This window comes from Oncorhynchus keta, chromosome 6, assembly GCF_023373465.1.
Source record: "Oncorhynchus keta strain PuntledgeMale-10-30-2019 chromosome 6, Oket_V2, whole genome shotgun sequence".
In the NCBI taxonomy this organism is placed as follows: domain Eukaryota; kingdom Metazoa; phylum Chordata; class Actinopteri; order Salmoniformes; family Salmonidae; genus Oncorhynchus; species Oncorhynchus keta.
The window spans coordinates 37211996-37232896 of record NC_068426.1 but is presented as its reverse complement, the minus strand read 5'-3'; the positions used below and the strand labels follow the sequence as shown (position 1 = coordinate 37232896).

The following is a 20901-nucleotide window of genomic DNA, read 5'->3' as shown; positions in this document are numbered from 1 at the left end:
GTCTGTGATGTGTACACCGAGGAACATAAATCTTTCCACCTCCTCCACTACTGTCCCGTCGATGTGGATAGGGGGGGTGCTCCCTCTGCTGTTTCCTGAAGTCCACGATCATCTCCTTTGTTTTGTTGACGTTGGGTGTGAGGTTATTTTCCTGACCTGGATCTAGGGTGACAGGTAGGGTGTAGGTGATATGATCCTTGACTAGTCTCTTAAAGCACTTCATGATGACGTAAGTGAGTGCTACGGGGCGATAGTCATTTTGCTCAGTTACCTTAGCTTTCTTGGGAACAGGAACAATGGTGGCCCTCTTGAAGCATTTGGGAACAGCAGACTAGTATAGGGATTGATTGAATATGTCTGTCACGATTTTCATATGATGAAGGAGAGTCGGACCAAACTGCAGCGTGTCGATTGCGATCCATGTTTATTTAAACAAACGTAAACACGACTAAACACGAACACTACAAAACAATAAACGAAAACCGAAAACAGCCTATACTTGTGTCAACTAACATCGAACAAGGACATCAAGACACTCAGGACAATCACCCACAATACAACCAAAGAATATGGCTGCCTAAATATGGTTCCCAATCAGAGACAACGATAAACACTTCAGACAGCCATAGACTAACCTAGAACACCCCACTAAGCTACAATCCCACTATCTACACACCACATACAAAACCCATGTCACACCCTGGCCTGACCAAATACATGAAGAAAAACACAAAATACTACGACCAGGGCGTGACAATGTCCGTAAACACACCAGCCAGCTGGTCTGCGCATGCTCTGAGGACGCGGCTCGGGATGCCGTCTGAACCGGCAGCCTTGCCAGGGTTAACACATTTAAATGTTTTACTCAAGTTAGCTGCGATGAAGGAGAGTCCCCAGGTTTTGGTAGCGGGCTGTGTCGGTGGCACTGCATTGTCCTCAGAGCGAACATGAAGTTGTTTAGTTTGTCTGGAAGCAAGACATTGTGGTCTGTGACGGGGCTGGTTTTCTTTTTGTTGAATTGCGACTCTACTTTGTCTCTATACTGACACTTGTATGATTGCCTTGTGGAGGGAATAGCAACACTGTATTCGGTCATGTTTCCGGTCGCCTTGCCCAAATTAAAAGCAGTGGTTCGTGCTTTCAGTTTTGCGCGAATGCTGCCATCGATCCAGTTTCTGGTTGGGGAACATTTTAATTGTCGCCGTGAGTACAACATCACCGATACACTTGCTTATAAACTCGCTCACCGAATCAGCGTATACACCAATGTTGTTTGATGCTATCCGGAACATATCCCAGTCCATGTGATCGAAGCAATCTTGAAGCGTGGAATCAGATTGGTCGGACCAGCGTTGAACAGACCTGAGCACGGGCGTTTCCTGTTTTAGTTTCTGTCTATAGGCTGGGAGCAACAAATGGAGTCGTGGTCAGATTTTCCAAAAGAAGGGCGAGGGAGGGCTTTGTATGATTCGTGTAAGTTTGAGTAACAGTGATCCAGAATGTTTCCAGCCCAGGTCGCTCATTCGATATGCTGATAACATTTAGGGAGCCGTGTTTTCAGATTAGCCTCATTAAAATCCCCAGCTACAATAAATGCAGCCTCAGGAAATGTGGTTTCCAGTTTACATAGAGTCCAATGAAGTTCTTTCAGGGCCGTCGAGGTGTCTGCTTTGGGGGGAGATGTACACAACTGTGATTATAATCTAAGAGAATTCTCTTGGTAGATAGTGCGTTCGGCATTTGATTGTAAGGAATTATATATTGTTCGCCTAACTCCTATATAATTCTATATTGTTCACCTAATTTCAGTGTATGTGAAAAAACAAGCAATGTGTAGAGAATCATAGTACCATCTAAACCGCTGTGAAATATATTTTCAATAACCGAAAGTAAGACTGAAAAGTGTGGGAGGGGATGGGGAGTAAATCCAGGAGGGGGGAAGAGTTGTTTGAATTCAGGTAAGTATTGTTGCAACTTGCCTAGCTTCCACAAGGGGCTGCGTGTAGACAAAGGGCTCTATTCAATCCACATCTTGGAAGTTCCGCTTTAATATGGTAATTTGAACAGCAACGTTCCCGCTTTTGCAGAGATTACATTCCTGATAAATGCTGCATTACCTTTACATTTCTATTGCATAATCTGTAACACCTCAATCAGTTTTACAGAGTGAACAGAGCACATAGTTCCTTTAGAAGGTACAGAATACGGTCAAGGGGATATTTGCCTCAGAATCTCTGGCAGATGACCAAATCTCATCAAAAGGAATGAAATAATTCCTGTTTGAAGATCATGCATGATAACTGTAGTGATGGTGACCAGTGACAAATAATGGTGAGCAGCACCCCCTTCTGGTTGAATACAGGAACAGCAAAAATCAATGACAACTACCTCCCTCTAACATGGAGGAAGAGATGGAACTCAGAGGCTGTCCTACTGTAAATGGCACCCTATTGGCCAGGGCCGATAGGGGTCAGATCAAAAGTAGTGCACTATAGGTTCCATTTGGGACACAGGCAGACGGTTGGTAAAAGACAAAACAAAACCCAGAAATCCAAAGACAAATTTATTGCATACTGCATGTTCTGTAAGAGCCTTTATAGCGTATATAGAGAACATCAATGAACACATTAGAATGTATATAGATCTGACTTCACAGTTTACCAATCACAGAACAAAGTTGTACCCTGTGGATACCTTTAAATTATACAAAGTGCACAATTAAAGTTAATTCAATTCAGCTGCATCAACAACTGTTAAAACGGAACTGCCGACCTGTTTTCCTCTCACAGAAACAGTGGAGAGGACCACTGCATTAAGGCTTTACATTCAGACACCTAAAGATATATGATTGTACTGTAAGGAGATATTTTGCTTAACATACTAAGTTGATGTCTTCATCAATCTAGCTGGTTCCAAAAGTGACCCATGCATCATACTGGAATGAAACGAGAATACAAACCATAAACCTTAAATACACATTATTCTCCAAGCATATTTGGCACCATATTTGAGCATAGAATACAAGTACAACTTACAATACATCGTTTGTAATAATATGGAGGTAATATAGCATTTTGGCACAACACAAGAATAAGTATTTATGCAAAAGACTGATCGTTGATGTGCACTATACTTACTGATCAACTTTCCGTTTCAAGCTAAAAAGCTGCAGTAACGATTCTTCCTATAATAAACATGGTCAGAATATACAGAACCAAACCCTGTCTATAACCATCAGAGGACCAAACAACAATGTATTCACTGACTGAGGCCAAATACTACCCATTTAACAACCAAAGCACCCTTTCTCAGAGGAGAATTATATCAGTGGTCCTCAACCTCTGGTCCGAGGACCGGCACTGGTCTCTGGGATGCTGCTGACTGGTCCCTCAGGTTGTTAGCTGACAACAACGTAGCCAGAAGTGCCTTCAAGGACCATAGCAGCTTGTCAGTTCTTGGTACAAGAGGGTCCGTTGTTTTCTGGTCCCAGTGGCATATAAAAGGTTGAGAAACAGAGTTAAATTACACAGAATTACTGCAGGAACCTTTAAAGGGTCATTTTGATGAATGTAAATATTGTGTTTTTTCCCCACCCACAGTTAACCCAGAAGAATAGGGTGCCATGGTTGGTATTATGTGGCAGAGCTTTTGTTGTTGCACCATAATATGGCAATTCAACTTTACGGGGGTTTCCAGACCTGTCTTAAACCATCTCATAAAAACAAAAAGTAGGTATATAGATATCATTAATAATATATTCAACAATACTATGTTTATTAATAACAATATGTGTATAGTAACATCAATATATTGAATTGCTCAACATTATGATATTATATCTATAAATTCTTATGAATATATATAGGCATCTGCTTGTGTTATACAGAAGCAGTGAGAGATATGACATAATAATAAGTTATCTTTATTTATACTCCTCCAAACGAATGCAAATCAATGCGTTCGCCATTGGTCTACAAGGTAAGACAATAACGAACTGCGATACTGAATATGAATTGAACCCTCCCATGCACAGAGAGGTTTCAACACAGGTCAAGACTGGTTTCAAAACAGGCCTGTGAAAACCCTGGCGCAAGTCCAGAGGGGGAAAACTATTGGGGTAAATCAGCACCCCCTGGTGGACATGCATAGAACCTACCTATATTCAGATCTAAAGGATTTCCTCTGATTTAGCATTTTGGTCAGTGCCATTTGTGGGGCTTCATGAATAATAACACCACCTAGGCTAAGAGGATTCACTGTCACCCACAGGTTAATGGGATTTATGTAGAGTTACATCAAACATCAATGAATGATTTTCAACCACTATGGTCCAATGGAAAATTATACCATCACATTCACTTGTTTTCACTTCGAGGCTACATCCCTCGTTATCCTTCCACTTTAACCTCTTCAACTAACGCTCAACTGTCTATGCCAAAATTCGCATTGATCGCCACACATTTGTTTTACACCGGAAACAAAGCTGAGAGAGCAGCAAAACTACATACAAATGTACCGTACTGTAATATGGACAGAAAACAAGGAACACACCATTCCTTCAGTTCATTGAACCTGTATTAACCTCCATCTGTGGTGGGGCACAGTACTATGTGTTGAGATGTGAGCTACTGTACTGAGCATATCCTGGGGGGGAAAGCTCTTCCAGGTTGGTGTATTTACCAGTGACAGAAATACACTTGTCGTATGCCTCAGGCTTTGATTGGCAAGCTGCCTTATAACACCCTGATAACTCCACTGTATCTTCCACAGATGTACCGAACCACCAATCCCGTAACCCTCGACCCCTAAAGAGAAACAAGAAACGCAACACTAAGTATATGTAAAAAGTATATGCCTGGATACAAGACATGCAGGCAATGTCCACCATCACAGGTGGTTTAACTCACTAACAAGTGTAACAACTAACAAGGAAGAGCCCTCCAGCAACTCAATGAAGGGAGAGAGAGCACTTCAACACGAACAGGCCAATAAAAGGTAGCAGGCATGCAATTTGCGCAAAAAGGCAAACAAATGCCCATATTCTTATTCATAACATAACTCCACGTTTGTCTATGCAAATGTACTCAACAATGGCATTGAGAAGCTCACGAAATCCACAATCAAAATCACTCGCGTTGAGATCGGAAACAAGAAAGAACATGTTAATACCCTGCTACGCCAAGACCAAGCTCTACTTCTACGATAAGCAGTGGGTCAGTTTTATACACTGACAGGGAAAACAGGGTTCATATCCCTCTTTTTACTATCCTCTAAAGGCTACAAGTCACTCACTCCAAGGTCTTATGAAAAACAAAGAGAGAGAAAAAAGATGTCCTCCAACCGCAACATATCCCCAATTCAATACCACAGGTTCTGTCCTACTCAATATTGGGACTATATTCTGGAGTCACTTGTTTGTTCAGTTGCCTTTTCCATGGATTCAAATAATATAGAGCTAAAGTGGGGTTCAAGCACCATGAGGAACCAATATGTAGAGCTACAACAGAATTGCTCTGCAAAGGACCGCCTTGTACAACAGTGCAAGGGCCTCCGGAGCTGGGCAAACTGGAGCCGCATGCAGCACACAGTAGCAAACATGTCAGTCTCCCTACAACTGGAGGGGACTGAAAGAGGCCAGAATGGATCCCAAATGGACCCAAATGGAGCCAAAATGGAGCCTGCCTGAATTGCCACAATGCTGCTTAGTTGCCTTGCACTTCCACTTCAAAGGTTGCATCTAAAGGCCTGTGAGATCCACAATGGCCTTGATGAAGATTATGTCGTCGCGGATGTAGGAGTTCTTGGCGTCAAGCTTTGAGAGCGGGCAGAACAGCGGGCAGCCGCTGGCGATGTTCATCTCGCTCACAGGCCTCTGGAAGGAGGAGGAAGTGATGTCAGGCCGGAAGGCGTCGATGATGTGCTCCCTGCTACTCTGGTCCAGCAGCATCAGAGTCACCTGGTGAGAGGGAGAGAGAGAGAGAGACAGAAAGTGTGAATTCCACATGAGCATGTCTGATTTATTCATCAGAAATCTTCATGCAAAATCTACATTTATTATACATTTAGATTTATAAATTACAAGATTGCCGTGAATTTCAGTATGTAAAAAAATCTGATCAAATCTGTGCATTTTATAAATGAGTTCACCGGTCCTTGCCTTCTGGTTAAAGGGCCATTTTAGCAGAGCATCACTCAGTCCTCTCATCACCACAAAGAAAAGAGAAAGGTGACTGCCACGCCCCGTCCCGTCCCCATTCAGGTAGATCCGCAGACACATCTTATAGCCGTATTTACTGGTGTAGAATGCTGTTGGGGAAAAATACATATTTTATAGCCATATTTATTGGTGTGGAAGGCTGAAAGAGGAAAATTGGGATCGGAAACACAATAGACTACGTTGTGTGCTGTTCTCATGACTTGCACCACTACGGAACAATGTGGTCTCGAATTAGACTCTGTTTGTTCTGGCTCCAGTCTTGACTCGGACTGGAATAGCTCTGGTCTCACTTAAGCTGGTCTATAGCACTGGTTCTGGGAGATACCTGGTGAGAACATGGCGGGGGCTCGGCCAGCGATGGCGTCCTGTCTCTTCTTGGTGAAGTCAGAGATCCTCCAGACGAAGACGCCGTCGAATGTGGTGGCCGACATCTCTCTCAGCCTGCCCTCCATCTCCGCTACCGTCAGGTCCTTCAGTCCCACCGTCCTCTCCAGCTGCCGCACCTGAGACACACGCACGCACGCACACACACACACACACAACAGTGTGCTAGCTTCTATGAATAAAAAATAAAAAAACTCTGAATCTCCAGCTTTATACCCCATTATACAACACGTGGTTTGGAATTCCCATTGTTAGAGCCTCTCCCACCCATGATATATGAGACAACACACACATGGCCACATTCATATGAAGTGGCATCGCTTAAGTCGTGACCTAGAAACCCCACTACCACTAGTCTTAGCACCTGCCATTCGTCATGGATGGTTTTAAAAGTTACTTTTGATTTGTCTTATCTACTAATGTTTAATGAATGGTGCCAAGAAGAAGAGTAAGGAGGATTTTAAAAATAAATTAAACAAGAAGAAGAGCAAGTGGACCAGCAACCTGAGCCTAGCGTTAACATTAGACATGCAGAAATCAGTAACATTTAGCACTGCTATAGACGACATAGAAAAATAGAGAAAATTAAGAAGCTAGCTCCATCAAGACAGAACAACTGGGCAGTGTAGTGCTTTCTGGAATGGCTATCAGACAAGGGAATAAACATCAATCTGGCAACCGTTTCAAAACACGAGATGGGTGAGTTTCTACGCCACCTACTGAATAAGGTGTGGTTTGATTTGCAGTTGAACTTTGGCCGAAAAGGCAATGAAGGAAATCGCAAACTGAAGCCAGACTCATTCGTAATAAAAGAATGAGCTCTGTCCCACGTAGAACTGTGCAATTCAGCATCAGAAATAAAGCTGTCGATGCTGTGATCATCTGAAAAACGATGTCATTGTGGTTTCTTTTCTGATCTGCCTCATCAATGTCTTTGCTACAATGTTTCAGCTCTGTTTTCAGAACCATGGACGGCGTCCGTAGAAACCAAAGTTCTGGAACTATCAACATGGCAGTCAATACGAATATTACTAACAACCAGAGAACGCCTAAAATGTCACTTGACAACCAGTGTTAGTGAATATAGCATCAAGTATTGTTGAAAAATGTATGGTTTGGGAAATAATCTAGATTTTTAATGCTGGTAACCCATTGTATAAAAGCAATAATACACTCAAGGTCATGTGTTATGACATTTTTATCATGGCTGTGGTTTGTACGCCCCTCGGCTTCGCCTCGGGACTATGCTCATATCATTGCCATGATAGAAATGTAATAGCACTTGGCCTCTCATGTATTATTGCTTAAGTGAGTGATGCCATTGAATTTAAAGTGGCACTGCAGTCCCCTTTTCACCATATTTAACACATGATTTACTTAACAAAATGGCACATCTCAATAGGTGGTCCAGGTACAGTTGAAGTCGCTATTTCTGAAACTATCTGCCGCCATTGTCGCAACCCCTATTACCAGCCTGTTCAACCTCTCTTTCATATCGTCTGAGATCCCCAAGGATTGGAAAGCTGCCGCAGTCATCCCCCTCTTCAAAGGGGGAGACACCCTGGACCCAAACTGCTATAGACCTATATCCATCCTGCCCTGCCTATCTAAGGTCTTCGAAAGCCAAGTCAACAAACAGGTCACTGACCATCTCGAATCCCACCGTACCTTCTCCGCTGTGCAATCTGGTTTCCGAGCCGGTCACGGGTGCACCTCAGCCACACTCAAGGTACTAAATGATATCATAACCGCCATCGATAAAAGACAGTACTGTGCAGCCGTCTTCATCGACCTCGCCAAGGCTTTCGACTCTGTCAATCACCAAATTCTTATCGGCAGACTCAACAGCCTCGGTTTTTCGGATGACTGCCTTGCCTGGTTCACCAATTACTTTGCAGACAGAGTTCAGTGTGTCAAATCAGAGGGCATGCTGTCCGGTCCTCTGGCAGTCTCTATGGGGGTGCCACAGGGTTCAATTCTCGGGCCGACTCTTTTCTCTGTATATATCAATGATGTTGCTCTTGCTGCGGGCGATTCCCTGATCCACCTCTACGCAGACGACACCATTCTATATACTTTCGGCCCGTCATTGGACACTGTGCTATCCAACCTCCAAACGAGCTTCAATGCCATACAGCACTCCTTCCGTGGCCTCCAACTGCTCTTAAACGCGAGTAAAACCAAATGCATGCTTTTCAACCGATCGCTGCCTGCACCCGCATGCCCGACTAGCATCACCACCCTGGATGGTTCCAACCTTGAATATGTGGACATCTATAAGTACCTAGGTGTCTGGCTAGACTGCAAACTCTCCTTCCAGACTCACATCAAACATCTCCAATCAAAAATCAAATCCAGAGTCGGCTTTCTATTCCGCAACAAAGCCTCCTTCACTCACGCTGCCAAGCTTACCCTAGTAAAACTGACTATCCTACCGATCCTCGACTTCGGCGATGTCATCTACAAAATGGCTTCCAACACTCTACTCAGCAAACTGGATGCAGTCTATCACAGTGCCATCCGTTTTGTCACTAAAGCACCTTATACCACCCACCACTGCGACTTGTATGCTCTAGTCGGCTGGCCCTCACTACATATTCGTCGCCAGACCCACTGGCTCCAGGTCATCTACAAGTCCATGCTAGGTAAAGCTCCGCCTTATCTCAGTTCACTGGTCACGATGGCAACACCCATCCGTAGCACGCGCTCCAGCAGGTGTATCTCACTGATCATCCCTAAAGCCAACACCTCATTTGGCCGCCTTTCGTTCCAGTACTCTGCTGCCTGTGACTGGAACGAATTGCAAAAATCGCTGAAGTTGGAGACTTTTATCTCCCTCTCCAACTTCAAACATCAGCTATCCGAGCAGCTAACCGATCGCTGCAGCTGTACATAGTCTATAGGTAAATAGCTCACCCTTTTTCACCTACCTCATTCCCATACTGTTTTATACTGTTTTTATTTATTTACTTTTCTGCTCTTTTGCACACCAATATCTCTACCTGTACATGCCCATCTGATCATTTATCACTCCAGTGTTAATCTGCAAAATTGTATTATTCGCCTACCTCCTCATGCCTTTTGCACACATTGTATATAGACTGCCCATTTTTTTCTACTGTGTTATTGACTTGCTAATTGTTTACTCCATGTGTAACTCTGTGTTGTCTGTTCACACTGCTATGCTTTATCTTGGCCAGGTCGCAGTTGCAAATGAGAACTTGTTCTCAACTAGCCTACCTGGTTAAATAAAGGTGAAATAAAAAAATTTAAAAAAAAACAGTTGAAGTCGGAAGTTTACATACACTTAGGTTGGAGTCATTATAATTCGTTTTTCAACCACTCCACAAATTTCAATCCCATAGAAAATTTGTGGGCAAAACTGAAAAAGCGTGTGCGAGCAAGGAGGCCTATACAAACCTGACTCAGTTACACCAGCTCTGTCAGGAGGAATGGGCCAAAATTCACCCAACTTATTATGGGAAGCTGGTGGAATGCAACCTGAAACGTTTGACCCAATTTAAAGGCAATGCTAACAAATACTAATTGAGTGTATATAAACTTCTGATCCACTGGGAATGTGCTGAAAGAAATAAAAGCTTAAATAAATCATTCTCTCTACTATTATTCTGACAATTCTCATCCTTAAAATAAAGTGGTTATCCTAACTGACCTAAAACAGGGAATTTTTATGAGGATTAAATATCAGAAATTGTGAAAAACTGAGTTTAAATGTATTTGGCTAAGGTGTATGTAAACTTCTGACTTCAACTGTACATGTAAGTCATGACATAGGACCAGTTAGGGGGTGGGGCCTGTTTTGCTCTTTATTTATCCTCTTTGGTTCATCAAGTAAGGAGAAGGCTGATGACATCACAGATTCCAATCAGACCAACTCCTTGAATGCCCTACTGTTTGAGGTTTGCAGTTGTGTAAAATCAAAATACCTATTTTTCTCAAAAAAACGTTTTACCCTAGTGTGTGTACTTTACTGTATTTATACTTGGGAAATCGCTTTTCAACAATAAAAGTAAAACAAATCGCTGGAGGACATCTTTAAATGTTGGAAAGGGACTCTATAAAGCAAATGACAATTTAATCTCTGCTTCAGGGTCCTCATTCCTACCTTGTTGCTCAGGGCCTCAATCTTATCCTGGTCCAGTCGATGCTGTCTGTTACCTGCCTCCATGGTGGTGGTGAAGCGTTCTACCTCTCGGTTCAACACACACACCACATTCTCAAACGTCCCCACCTTCACCTCCAGGTCAGTGCACCTGCGTCCCAGCTCCGCCACCTTGGTCTTCTCACTGTGGAGCTGCAGCTCCAGGGCCGCCCCCACCGAGCTAGGCAGGGGGGTGAAGGAGGTGGACACGGTCAGGGTTGGGACCGGGGCGGGAGGTGGAGGCAAAGGAAGAGCCGGGGTAGGAGGCCCCGGGAGACCTAAGGAGGAAGAGGAGGAGGTGACCCCCTGCACGGGAGGCCCGATCGAGGTGGTGCTGATCTGGGAGACACGGACCTCCAGCTCCCTGAGGGAACGGTGGAGGTCCAGGAGCTTGTGTCCAGCTAGCTCCAGTCCCTGCGGCTGCAGGCCCTCCATGCTCACCTTCAGGGATACATAAGTAAACACTGAGAAAATAACCACTCCCTCAACAAAATAAAAAGGAGTTGATAGTAGACTAGGAGACAGAAGATACTGTGTTATTTAAATACTGTATTCTCGACAAAGCTCATTCTAATACTTCTCGACATAGTTCACTCGAATATATCTACTGCGTACATACCATTTTTAGTATATCTTGGGGGAACCCATCCGGTGTACATACATATAGATTGCATTTGGATTACTGTTACTGTGCTATTTCGTGTTAATTCAATTTGTCTTCCGATGTTTCTTGATTTACAATTTTTTATTTGAATTATTTGTCTACTTCATTGACATTTTACTGCATTGTTAGGAACTAGTAACAAACATTCTGCTGCACCCGCTATAACATCTGCTAAACTGTGCACGCGACCAATAAACTGATTTGACGAGGCAAGTAAATGCTAAAGCTAATCTAAATGCTAACGCTAATGTAACTGCTAAGTAAATGCTAAAGCTAATCTAAATGCTAACGCTAACGTAACTGCTAAGTAAATGCTAAAGCTAATCTAAATGCTAACGCGAACATAACTGCAAAGTAAATGTTAAAGCTAATCTAAATGCTAACGCGAACGTAACTGCTAAGTAAATGCTAAAGCTAATCTAAATGCTAACGCTAACGTAACTGCTAAGTAAATGCTAATGCCACCAACCATAATTTAGCGTAATAGGTGTGTACACTGCTATTCACCAAACAAAAAGGTATACAAACAGCATTTCCGCTCCACTACATCCATGCTCACCCTCACCTTCATGCCCATAATGTAGTGTAGCAGCAGGTTGAGGTGTTCGTAAGCGCAGGCCCTCTCGTGGTCGTGGATCCTCTCCTTCTCCACCTGCACAGAGAGCAGGGGAGAGGACAGCTGTTTTAACAGTAGCACCTTAACCAGGTATTAACATGGTCAAATGGTAATTACACAGTAACAACCTTGTTTGTTTCATTAGGATTGGTTAAAACCATAGCTCTGAAAAGCTAAAAAAGTTACTTACTGACATATCACACCCAACAACATGGAATCTGCACGGCGTTCTGAATTTGCTGCAGAACTTAATGTGGTCTACATACTTGGGGAAAAAGCCAAAGAAGAAAAAAAGACAATGATTTGACAAGTTCTACAGCCATTTCAAACATCATCCTTCTTAAAATAGTGTGGATTATTTTTCTCTCAATACTGTGCTTCCTTTTCTGTCATGCATTTTCCAAATGCATTCAGTCACAAGTTCCCAATGACAATATAAAATTGGCTATATTGTGTGTGTTGAAGATTTAAGAACTCACCTTCTCCCTGGGGATTTTCTTCTTGGCACAGCCTTCACAGATCATGGGGTACTTGGGGCAGATCTCGTCGTGGGCCTAAAAAGGACATGTTTTTGTATAGCTTCTTACACAAATTGACGCTAATACTCCTTGCAATCTTGACGCGATCATAAACCAGCCATTTGAGAGATTGAACAACCAACAGACGGATGGATGGGTGGGTGTTCTCTCAGAGCCTGCGTTATTTCTCACCTTGATGTTTTTGAAATGAAATGGTTCCTTGCAGTACTTGCAGTTGAGGGTTCTCTCAGGGCACTCTCGCTCGTTGTGGCGTTCCTGTTCGTTGAAGCGGATCCGCTCTTTACAGGAAGGGCAGGGGATGATCATGAACTCACACTTCTCTTCGTGGCTCAACTGTAAGAGACCGAAAATAAAGTTAGGATTCACTTGGCTTTAGTATATACATTCATAACAGTGTAACCAAGGATCTTCGGTCAAACTGATCATGACAAAAGAGCAAAGCAAAACCCAGACATACACTACAGTACTGAGATGCATTGCTTACAAGCATTTCTGGCACATTGGTGGTGCTCCTTCTTTTCAAGAACGCATGTCTGTCTAAATGCCTCGTCTGAACGATGAAAAGGTTGATTAATCAGTCTAAAAAACAAGCAACTAACCTCGTATTCTTTAATATTGCCTTTCCAAGTGCAACCTTCGTTGATGCAGACAGCAGAGAGGTTTTCGACCTCTCTTCGAGCTGCGTTGTCAGGAAAAGCCTGCAGAAGTGAGAGCAAACAAAAATGGAGGCTTTTGCTGTTACAGTTAATCTGTCCTGTTTTCCAAACGCATCATTTATGATTGTGAGGTGTGTGTGTGTGTGTGTGTGTGTGTGTGTGTGTGTGTGTGTGTGTGTGTGTGTGTGTGTGTGTGTGTGTGTGTGTGTGTGTGTGTGTGTGTGTGTGTGTGTGTGTGTGTGTGATAGAGATAAGTGCACACGCTCCAAATAGCGAGGACGCACTGGCACTACCTTTGCATTATACAACACAAGGAGAAGCTACTGTACACACGGATAACACCAGCTAGACATTACTTCTGAATGACAGGGCTTTTATAAAACCAGTGTAAACAAGGTCCGATTCAAAAGTTGAATGACATCACCAGTATTTAAAGGATACATTTAGATCTCACTTTTTCTTTGGGACGATGAACTGACAATGGAATAAAAGACTGAAGAAGAAGCTCCTAGAGATTAACATATTTCAAATACAGTGCATTTGAATACCCCTTGATTTTTCCCCACATTTTGTTACGTTATAGCCTTATTCTAAAATGTATTAAATCGTTTTTTCCCCCTCCTCAATCAACAAACAATACCACATAATGACAAAGCAAAAACTGTAAGATATTTTTGCACATTTCAAAAAAATGTTTTTACTGAAATATCACATTTACATAAGTATTCAGACCCTTTACTCAGTACTTTGTTGAAGCACCGTTTGGCAGCGATTACAGCCTCTAGTCTTCTTGAGTATGACGCTACAAGCTTGGCACACCTGTATTTGGGGAGTTTCTCCCATTCTTCTCTGCAGATTCTCTCAAGCTCTGTCAGGTAGGGTGGGGAGTGTCGATGCACAGCTATTTTAAGGTCTCTCCAGAGATGTCTGATCAGGTTCAAGTCCGGGCTCTGGCTGGGCCACTAAAGGACATGCTGAGACTTATCCCAAAGCCACTCCTGCGTTGTCTTGGCTGTGTGTTTAGGGTCATTGTCCTGTTGGAAGGTGAACCTTTGTCCTGAGCTCTCTGGAGCAGGTTTTCATCAAGGATCTCTTGGTACTTTGCTCCGTTCATCTTTCCCTCAATCCTGTTTAGTCTCTCAGTCCCTGCCGCTGAAAGAAATCCCCACAACATGATGCTGCCACCACTATGCTTCACCGTAGGGATGGTGCCAGGTTTCCTCCAGACGTGATGCTTGGCATTCAGGCCAAAGAGTTCAATCTGTTTCATCAGACCAGACAATCTTGTATCTCATGGTCTGAGTCTTTAGGTGTCTTTTGGCAAACTCCAAGCGGGCTGTCATGTGCCTTTTACTGAGGAGTGGCTTCCATCTGGCCACTCTATCACAAAGGCCTGATTGGTGGTTGTCCTTCTGGAAGGTCCCCCCTTCTCTACAGAGGAGCTCTGGTCACCTCCCTGAGGCCCTTCTCCCCCGATTGCTTAGTTTGGCTGGGTGGCCAGCTCTAGGAAGAGTCTTGGTGGTTCCAAACTTATTCCATTTAAGAATGATGGAGGCCACTGTGCTCTTTGGGACCTTCAATGCTGCAGACATTTTTTAGTACCCTTCCCCAGATCTGTGCCTCGACACAATCCTGTCTCAGAGCTCTACAGATAATTTGTTCGACCTCGTGGGTTGGTTTTTGCTCTGACATGTACTGTCAACTGTGGGACCTTATATAGACGTGTGTGTGCCTTTCCAAATCATGTCCAATCAATCGAATTTACCTCAGGTGGACTCCAATCAAGTTGTAGAAACATCTCAAGGATGATCAATGGAAACAGGATGCACCAGAGCTCAATTTCAAGTCTCATAACAAAGGGTCTGAATACTTATGAAAATAATGTATTTCTGTTTTTTATTTTTAATATATTGGTAAACAATTCTAAAAACCTGTTTTCACTTTTTCAATTATTGGATGTTATGTGTGGACTGATTAGGATTTTTTGTTTTTTTTAACATCCATTGTAGAATACGGTTGTAACGTAACAAAATGTGGAAAAAGCCAAGGGGCCTGAATACTTTCCTAATGCACTGTATGTATTCAAGAGCAAGTGTGTTGTGTTATGTTCACAAAGACCAACATTGTAGACACTTACGCAGCCTTGTTTTAGAATTGACGTGGGCTCTTCAAAAATGTCCTCTTTGATACAAGCATTGCATTTCTGAGGTCCATCTCTGCAATGGGAATATGTTGTCAACAAACAGTACAAAAGAACAGTACAGTGTGTCATATTGTCAAATGTGTAATATACACTGAGTGTACAAAACACTCCTTACATTGAGTTGCACCCCGCCCCCCTCTTTTGCCCTCAGAACATCCTCAATTCGTCGGGGCATGGATTCTACAAGGTGTCGAAAGCATTCCACAGGGATGCTGGCCCATGTTGACTCCAATGCTTCCCACAATTGTGTCAAGTTGGCTGGATGCAGTGGTGGAGAAAGTACCCAATTGTCATACTTGAGTAAAAGTAAAGATACCTTAACAGAAAATGACTCACCCAGTAAAATACTACTTGAGTAAAAGTCTAAAAGTATTTGGTTTTACATATACTTAAGTATCAAAAGTAAATTGAATTGCTAAAATATACTTAAGCATTAAAAGTAGGTAAAAATAATTTCAAATTCCTTATATTAAGCAAACCAGATGTCACCATTACATTTTTTTTTAAATGTACGGATAGCCAGGGGCACACTCCAACATCATTTACAAACGAAGCATTTGTGTTTAGTGAGTCTGCCAGATCAGAGGCAGTAGGGATGATAAGAGATGTTCTCTTGAGAAGTGTGTGAATTGGACCATTTTCCTGTCCTGCTAAGCATTCAAAATGTAACTAGTACTTTTGGGTGTCAGGGAACATGTATGGAGTAAAAAGTACATAATCGTCTTTAGGAATGTAGTGAAGTAAAAGTTGTCCAAAATATAAATAGTAAAGTAAAGTACAGATACCCTCAAAAAATACTTAAGTAGTACTTTAAAGTATTTTTACTTAACTACTTTACACCACTGGCTGGATATCCTTTGGGTAGTGGACCCTTATTGATACAGGAAACTGTAATGAGTGAAAAACTCAGCAGTGTTGCAGTTCTTGACACAAACCGGTGCACCTGGCACCTACTACCATACCCCGTTCAAAGGCACTTAAATATATTGTCTTGCCATTCATCTTCTGAATGCCACACATACACAATCCATGTCTCAAGGCCTAAAAATCCTTATTTAACCCATCTCCTCCCCTTCATCTACACTGATTAAAGTGGATTTAACAATTGACATCAATAAGGCATCATAGGTTTCACCTGGATTCACCTGGGCAGTCTGTCATGGAAAGAGCAGGTGTCCTTAATGTTTTGTACAATCAGTGTATTCATCAAGCATCATATGTTGGGGGGCATTCCAATAGTCTAAAGTTTTACCAGACCAGCACATACACATTACAGGGAAAGGAGACAATAAAGACGATTGTATACAATTGAGATACACTCTTTGAACTCCTACCTGACAGTCATATTGAAGCAGTAGGAACAGAAGCGGTGTCCACACTGGGCTTGGAAGGGCCTCCGCAGCAGGTTGTGACAGCAGTTACACAGGTGCTTATCCTCCAGCTTATTGGCCAGGATCTTCTTGGGGAAGCCGGGTTTGTTGCTCTCCATGGACGATGGAGGGGATGGTTCTTGCGTGGCCATGTTTCACTCAGTACGCCTCAGACCTGGCAACAACAATGTCCAAATAAATATGAAAACACTACTATGAGGTATTGACATGACAAGGCGGGTTTTTCTATGTGTTGATGACATGATAAAGCTAGAATGATCCGTGTGCGCAGGTCTCCATTTGCCATCTTCTTCTGAGTCTCTTTTTGAAATCAAACTATAATACTGGTTAATAAAGGTGCAGAAGGTACACTACATACTGATTTTTCTTGATATGACACTAAGGTCATTCCACCAATTCAGTGCCTTTTGAGAAGCATAACTTTGTCCATTTGTTTTGTAAAAAATACATTTTCCCATCAAGGGGTTAAAGGGGAAAAAACTATAGTAAGTGACAATTAAGTGCCGAAAAAAATAACATAACATGGTTGACTGTAACAGGTTTGACAAATTAATCTAAATAAGACATAAATCCCCTTGTGACAGGGGGAACGGGAAGCATGTTGTGTGCAACAGGGAGGGGCAATAGAATGCAAGCTTCACAAAGGATTGTTAAAACATTTATAGCCTATCTATAGGTAACAGGGTTGATATGTTATGCTCGACCCGCTCAGCTTTCCACCGCTACAGGCATTGTGTTTTCCATGTATATTTCGAGGTTGGACGTTAGCTCTTTAGCTGCACTGATAGGCGTCACCTCGTTAGTCAGTGTGCTAGCTTGTCATCTCGTTAGTTGGAAGGTGTTCCACCTGTGCTGGCTCAGTGCTCTTGAGAGATGTGGAGGGTTAACAGCTTTAGTTGGGAGTGCCCTATTTGATTTCTCGAAAAACAATCCTTTATCTGATCGTCCCTGTTTTGCACCACTTTTTGGTTTGCTTCCTGTCTTCAAGGTGTGGGTAATTATTTTGTTTGCCTGTTACATTTACATTTAAGTCATTTAGCAGACGCTCTTATCCAGAGCGACTTACAAATTGGTGCATACACCTTATGACAACCAGTGGAACAGCCACTTGCATCTAAATCTTGTTGGGGGGGGGGGTGCTCATGGTAGGTCTTTTAGGTCCCAGATGTTGTTAGTCAACTTCAGTGAATACCCACATGAGTCTATTAGAACTCCTCCTAAAACCCTACATTTTCTGTTTTGGTTGTTGTCAGTGACTCTGTTGATAGTTCCTCCTTCTGTTTGAGTGACAATTTTTCATTTTCTTGTTGGGGAACGTAACACCACAAAATACTAGAAAATGGCCAATATGAGTAGAACCATCTAACCTGCTTTTACACTATGATTTGACTATTAGATGTTCAATGTTTTTTTGAGAAACCAATTTAAAAAGGAATAGTTCTACCATATTATAACAAGCAGTTCACGTAACTGGGTTAACCTTAAAATGAGACGGGAGTAAATTAATCACATGATAAATAATACTCTTCAGAAATGACTCAAAGCAACAAAATAACCAGGGCTTTACGATGGTGAAAACCTGGGAGTTGGGATTCAAATCTTCCTAGAAGGTAGAGGGTGTGTGGAGGGACATGTCAAAATGCTGAGATTGTAATTAATTCTTCATGAGGTCTATATTAAATGGCACTTCATTGAATATAACATGCTTTTAAAATTGAAGAATTGTGCACAAGTTCTACTTAAAATATCAAAGGGATGTTAAATGCACTCTTTTCGTGGAACAACCCACTAATATAATACTACTTCAGTTATGTCAGAGAGAGACAATTGGGCAGATCTGATAGGTTACAAACGCGAGCCAATATTGCTTGTTTAAATGGTGGCATTATAGCCAAATAACTGCAAGGTATGGCATCTAGCCTAATCCTTTGACATTCCAAAAAGCTTGACATTGTTGCACTAGAAAATATAGGAAAAAAATCATTTTAACACCCATTTGAAACATTACGGTACAACTGACACACGATCCATCACATGACATGGTATGCTTGTACTAGTACATGCACCGTGCATTAAGACAGTCACTGACACTATCAACGACAACTTCAATGCAGCTAGCCAGGCCTATAGAGAGAGATGGCATAAGGCCCGTCTCCCTTTGTTTACATTTCGCGTCAGCAGTCATAGCGCCATGTCGCTCGAGCTACATTCGTGTCGGGAACAGTTGATCTTCATGTCACGCACAAACGAAATGCTCGGCGTAGTCAGACAATCCGAATGATGCTTACAAATCGTAAATCCATTGTTGTCGCCCTCCTCTTTCCCCTGTTGTCGTTGCTATAGCTATCAGCATCTTTAGCTGGAAGCGGTACCCTACACGTCTAACCGCCACGCCCCTTTAAAAAGCAGGTGCACAAACCAGTTTGATGTCGATAAGGTTTCCTATTGAAAATGGACGATGGGCAATTACATGACATTTACCAGCGTTTTAAACCCTCATCGCTTGCAGGGGTAGTAGAATGCTCCTTCTCGTCGCAGCCCCACGGGCGTTAAATGTACAAATGTTGCATGTGACTCTGCAGAAGAATGATTCCGTTTTCTTTAACGTTAACGACATAATACATATGGTACGGAGAAGCTAGCTAGGGCTGTTATTGTTCAACTTCGCCATTGCACTGTGCTGTGTGGGTGTTACGTCATGTGCAGCCTGAACATGGGTTGACCAATGATGTGTCGGCTACATATAAATCATTAGGATTGACTTGACAGGCAGACCAAACGTGAGCCTGTATAGGGGGGGGGGGGTGCATTCCTAACCGTATTCCTTTCCTAAAAGTTTCATATTAGACTCAAATTAAAATACATTCATACAAAAAAATATAGAGATGGATCAATTCTACAGTTATAGATTTGCATAATTATATATGTTATACATTTTATAACTATTGACTATTATTTCTACCACATTCCAGTATAGTTACTATATTAGCATACCTCATGAGATACAGTTCCTCAAGTCAGCATTTGAGGTAGCTATAACTTGTAGGCCTAGCAACTGCTACCGCAACTGGTAAAACAAAAACATTCAAAGTAATCGATCAACGGGACGATCTTCAGAAGTGAAACGTGACCTGTATCAAGGTTGTGTGAGGTGTTTCCCCGGTAAATCAACAGTGCTCTGTGTATTCAGAGATATGGACACTGAAAGAGGATGCAACTATGTCATTCACTTGACACTGTCAAAAAGTACTAAGTCAATATGAAGCAAGTCTATAGTTTGCTCTGTGGGAAGGTTGAATGGCCGCACGCGAGGTTAATTAGCAGTTAACCCACTGTTCCCCGGGCGCCGATGACGTGGATGTCGAATAAAGCACCTCTCTGATTCAGAGGGGTTGTGTTAAACATTTCAGTTGAATGCATTCAGTTGTACAAATGACTAGGTATCCCCCTTTCCCTGCTTTGCCTGAATGCAAATGCTACTCAAAGTAGGGGACCATTGTTGGTGAGGGAGCCACCCATCACTATTGAGATGCACCCCATCCTCCTATGCATCTGTGCCACTCCAGTAGAAAGGGGAGTAGTAGGGTCACTGACAGGACAGAGGTCCGTATCTGGGCGTTCACTCTGACAAAGATTTAAAAAGGAAATTAGGAAAGGAGTAATGAGAGAAACAAACAAAAAATATTGATAAATGAGAATTAGCAGCATCTGCTGGTTCGGAGGTGCTACGCCTCGACACATGGCATTGCACTATTATGTTAAATCCTTAAGGGCTTGGTGAATAGCTTTTCAATGAGTTATTAGCGGCATTTAGGCATGTTGAATGGCAGTTTGAGATGAAAAATGAAGCAAGAACTATAAATATTGTATTGGCAATGCATCTGTAACAAAAGGGAACATGAACAGCAGGCCTTACATTTTGTCTTTCGAAAAACATTGAAATAGATGGGTCCTTGGGACCTGAAAAAAACACTTTTAATATTGAAAATGTTCAGATACAGTATTACACATAGGCTAAAGCTTATGGCTTGTCTTCACTAAGGGTTGCATCTTGACTTCAAATCTGCAC

General features: G+C 42.4%; 1 protein-coding gene across 4 annotated transcripts; it reads right to left on the bottom strand.

The window, feature by feature from the left end:
* Positions 1-2546: 2546 nt before the first annotated feature.
* On the bottom strand, positions 2547-20023 carry LOC118385484 (TNF receptor-associated factor 2-like). 4 transcript variants are annotated; one of them, XM_035772655.2, is made up of 12 exons: positions 19827-20023; positions 16776-16986; positions 15376-15454; positions 13182-13280; positions 12754-12915; positions 12523-12597; positions 12234-12308; positions 11993-12079; positions 10728-11204; positions 6543-6720; positions 6158-6306; positions 2547-5956 (listed from the first exon to the last, which is right to left on the bottom strand). In XM_035772655.2, the coding sequence occupies exons 2-12, from the start codon at positions 16961-16963 to the stop codon at positions 5738-5740; spliced, it is 1788 nt and encodes a 595-aa protein (XP_035628548.1). In that variant the 5' UTR covers positions 16964-16986; positions 19827-20023; the 3' UTR covers positions 2547-5737. The 4 variants fall into 4 exon arrangements, with proteins under 4 accessions (XP_035628548.1, XP_035628546.1, XP_035628547.1 ...); XM_035772653.1 differs by lacking the exon at positions 19827-20023 and adding an exon at positions 19314-19509; XM_035772654.2 differs by lacking the exon at positions 19827-20023 and adding an exon at positions 19121-19216.
* Between the last annotated feature and the right edge of the window lie 878 nt (positions 20024-20901).

Excerpts from the sequence above, each read along its gene's own strand:
- LOC118385484 (XM_035772655.2), bottom strand. The coding sequence starts at position 16,963 with ATGGCCACGCAAGAACCATCCCCTCCATCGTCCATGGAGAGCAACAAA. Across the intron at positions 12,916-13,181 it reads GCAATATTAAAGAATACGAG|TTGAGCCACGAAGAGAAGTG; the intron begins GTTAGTTGCTTG and ends GGTCTCTTACAG. Across the intron at positions 12,598-12,753 it reads TTCATTTCAAAAACATCAAG|GCCCACGACGAGATCTGCCC; the intron begins GTGAGAAATAAC and ends TGTCCTTTTTAG.